Raw genomic sequence first — 3,639 nt, 5'->3', positions numbered from 1 at the left:
AAAAACCACCTTGTCAAGTAAGAGGGGCGCTAGAAGAACTCCTGCCTGTTTAAAGTCGTAGGGAAACGACTGTTATAACCGTTGCATTTCCAAATTCTCCGGCGTGGTGCCCTGACTTTACACGAGTGAATAAAGTGAATGTAATTGGTTGTTTATCAAGGGAGCGGGATTGTTGTGGCGGAAGGTTCGCAACCTTTTTGCTTGTAGCTGGTTTCTTCGAAGTGTCGTTGATAACCATTTAGCAACTTAGTCATAGTAGGTTCCCAATGGGAAATTACATTGGGACGACGTAGCACTAAATTGGTGACTTAGAAACGATACTGTCAAGGAACGCTATGGACAACGGAAACATGCAAGAGGAGGAGAGTTTAGTGTCAGAGGTCGGGGCTGAGTCTCCTCCGTCATACATTTTTTATTTACAGGAGGAAAACGGGGATGAAGTTGCTGTGGAAGAGGACGTCAGGGCGGCAGAAGCTTGGTTTGGTGTAGAAGGCTTACAGCCGTACATGTTTGAGCCTTTGCCTCGCAACGCTGCCAGTTCTGTTAGCTCTACGCCTGCCGAAGACACAGACGTCCATCCCCGTGAACACTGGGACGGAACTTAATGGAAAAGTAAATAATGATTCTTATTTCTTATTTTAATCGTTTTGTATATTAGCTGCGACATATGAACCAAGAGGCTATAACCAAAAAAATTTGATTGACAGTTGACTGTTGATATATGATTGGCCAAATTTAGGTGTACAAGCTGACGTATAACTAACTGGCTTGCATAAAATAAAGGGGGGAAAAAAGATTTTAGGACAGGATTTTGTTTTAAATAGACATTTTCTAACTTTTGGGAGAATATTATCTGATAAAGAGTACATTTATATACATTTTTAAGCTAGAATGATTTGACATTTAAATATGACTTCCCTATGACTTTAAATCAGAGTGTGAGAAATGTACGCCACACTTTTCAGGTTTCTATTTTGGAAAAAAACAATATAATTTGTCTTCCACTTCAGTGTGGTATTATACAGAAGAGGATAAGGGCCACTGAAAAAAAAAGTTAACTGATTTTTACATTTAATTTCAGTTTAATGTAGGGAAAAAAGGTCAGAATTTTGACTTTTTTCTCAAAATTCTGACTTTTTTCTCCCATATTAAACTGAAATAAAATTTAAAAATCTGTTTTAATTTCTTTTTTTTTCTGTTTCCCTAATCCTCTTCCGTAGTGTTAAAGTTTTTCGCTTTCTATGTGCTTTTACAACTACACAGCTAGCTAAACATGCTCCTTGAATGAGTTAGTATCAATTTATGTTGTTCTAACAAAGTTTACCTAAAATTAAATTTAAGGAATTAACTTTAAAAACTTGTAAGTTGGTACATTATAAAGGAAAATGTTAACGTAGGTCCTTATCTGGGTAACACCTGTGTGTGTGCGCGCGTGTTTTTACCTTATATGCCTGCCTGTTTCTATGGCAACAGCACGGTTTCTGTTAGCTTACCCGTGGGATGTTGATGTTCACAGCTTCAACGTCCACCCGAACCTCAGAAAGCGGCGGTTTAGACTTAAAGCCTCCGTAAGACCCAACGATCTCAACATCGGAGTCTCCTGAGCTGAGGGAGATGGCGTCATCCATGTCAACCCCGGTCATCCAGCGCCTCCCGCCGAGAAGACAACTCCAAGCAACGGCAAAGAGATCAGCTCTCGGTCAGCCGATCACGCAAGTTTCACCCCGGCATGAAGACCTGTGCTGGCTGGCCCAGTCCCGAACAAAGACGAGCAATAGTGAGAGGAGAAAATGCCTATTTTGTTTTCCACGAACCGCATGACAACGTCAAACATAAAGCGTTTCCCTTTTTGAGTCAAACGCCGCAATCACGATGCTGTCCGCCATTCATTACTTCAAATGAAAACAGTTTTTAAACCTTAAAAACTATTATTTATTAAAAAAAAAAACAGCAGTGTAAGATTAGGTGTCGCTTCACCGCTTCCTTGTTTTTGCCTGTCACATTTATTTCCTCTGCTGTATGGCGCATCAGAAAAAACAATCCTCAGAGCTGCAGCTACCTCCACCTGCTGTACAGGAATGTAAGGGCAAAAGACACCTGTACGCACACTATGCCTACATAACACCAACATTTCTTAGTAAAGGAACCGAGATAAGTAAATACTAATTCAGTAATATAACAATAACACTTGTTTTTTTGTTTGTTTTTTTTTCATTCTGTTACTGAATTTGAAACTGAGTACTAGATAAAAAAATAAAAAAAAACATCAGGTTTTGATATCCAACCATGATCAAAATCATCATCTAAAGTCTTATTCATTCTATAAATGCTGCATTAGACAGATGCAGAGGTGTCAAGTAACAAAGTACAAATACTTTGTTACTGTACTTAAAGGGGGACGCTCCTTTTTTTTTTATGTTTTATGTTATTACATCATGTTCTACTCTCCCATATGAATTTTGTGTCATTTGGTTAGGTTATGTCCAAGTAACGCCTTCTTATGGGCAACGACTTGAAGGATTAGCCCTCCATCCCTGGCATTGCATGCAGCAACCTTGACACCTCTTTACCCATGGGCGTAGGTTTGCATAGGGACTATAGGGACATGTCCCTACCAACATTTTGGACCGACCTACTTGTCCCTACCAACAATTAGATGTGGATAACATGTTTATAATTTACAATACAGCTTTGATGCAGCAGTAGAGGGGCTGGAGAATATTGACAGACAAAAACATTTTTGTTCATGTGGAGGTTCCTCCATCTTTTCTTCAGTGTTAGTATTTATTTATTTATTTATTTATTTATTTAAAGGTCTTTATAATTTCACTTTTGTGGTGTCTTTTTTTGGCATTAGGTTGTTTACTCTTATGGGTGCACACATTTAGTAAACACCTTTTGTTTATTTGAATTAACTACTTTTCTTTGCTGAGTTTGAAGGACTGGCTGAGTGGAGAGGACTGGTTGAAAGGCAAACCAGGAAGTGGGACGTACCATCAGGCTGCTGGAAGCAGGGGACTGGATGTTAGAATCTGCTTCTCTCTCTCCACTTATAAAAATAACTGTTAAAACATTTTGGTGTTATGTTGTTTTCTTTTGATAGTTGTGTTGTAGTCAAAAGGTGTTAGTTTGAATTTGTTATTTATTTTTATGCATTGTTTTTCTTTGTCTCATCTCCCACCCCTCCTCGTTTGTATAGGCTAGCCTTTGTGTATAAATTTCCTTGTGTGTTCATTGTGTGAGGTCAGTTTTTTGGTTTTGTTATCCTGAGTTAGGTATGCCTTAGTTGATTTCCTTTGGGCACATTTTGTTTTATATTTTTTTTAGATTTGATGTAAGTCCTTTGTGAAGATTTTTTTGGAAATAAATAGATAATGCTTTTTTATATTCCTTTGTCCTTGTGCCTTACTGGACAGACCTCCACAGATCATATTTATTTATTTTTTTTACAATTTTGGTATAATTCCTGCTCTAAGTGGGTCGCTCTGTGAGCTAAACACGTTTTCGAGTCTATACTCCAGTTAACGATTAATTGATTACTAAATTTGTTGACATTTCAATAATTGATTATTCCGAAGAATTGTTTCAGCCCAAGATAAAATACATGATATTGGTTAAATAGAGTAACTACAGCCTAGA

General features: G+C 37.9%; 1 protein-coding gene across 2 annotated transcripts in view; it reads right to left on the bottom strand.

Moving 5' to 3' along the window:
* The window catches only part of simc1 (SUMO-interacting motifs containing 1), a 16,833-nt gene extending 14,825 nt beyond the window's left edge, over window positions 1-2,008 (bottom strand). For both annotated transcript variants that reach the window (XM_015390928.1, XM_015390929.1), the window contains exon 1: window positions 1,494-2,008. In XM_015390928.1, coding sequence (XP_015246414.1) covers window positions 1,494-1,643 — 150 coding nt within the window. In that variant the 5' untranslated portion in view covers window positions 1,644-2,008. The remainder of the gene's footprint in view (window positions 1-1,493) is intronic.
* Between the last annotated feature and the right edge of the window lie 1,631 nt (window positions 2,009-3,639).

Source organism: Cyprinodon variegatus, unplaced genomic scaffold (genome assembly GCF_000732505.1).
Source record: "Cyprinodon variegatus isolate N-32 unplaced genomic scaffold, C_variegatus-1.0 Scaffold519, whole genome shotgun sequence".
Lineage (NCBI taxonomy): Eukaryota > Metazoa > Chordata > Actinopteri > Cyprinodontiformes > Cyprinodontidae > Cyprinodon > Cyprinodon variegatus.
This window is presented reverse-complemented; position numbering and strand designations above follow the sequence as displayed.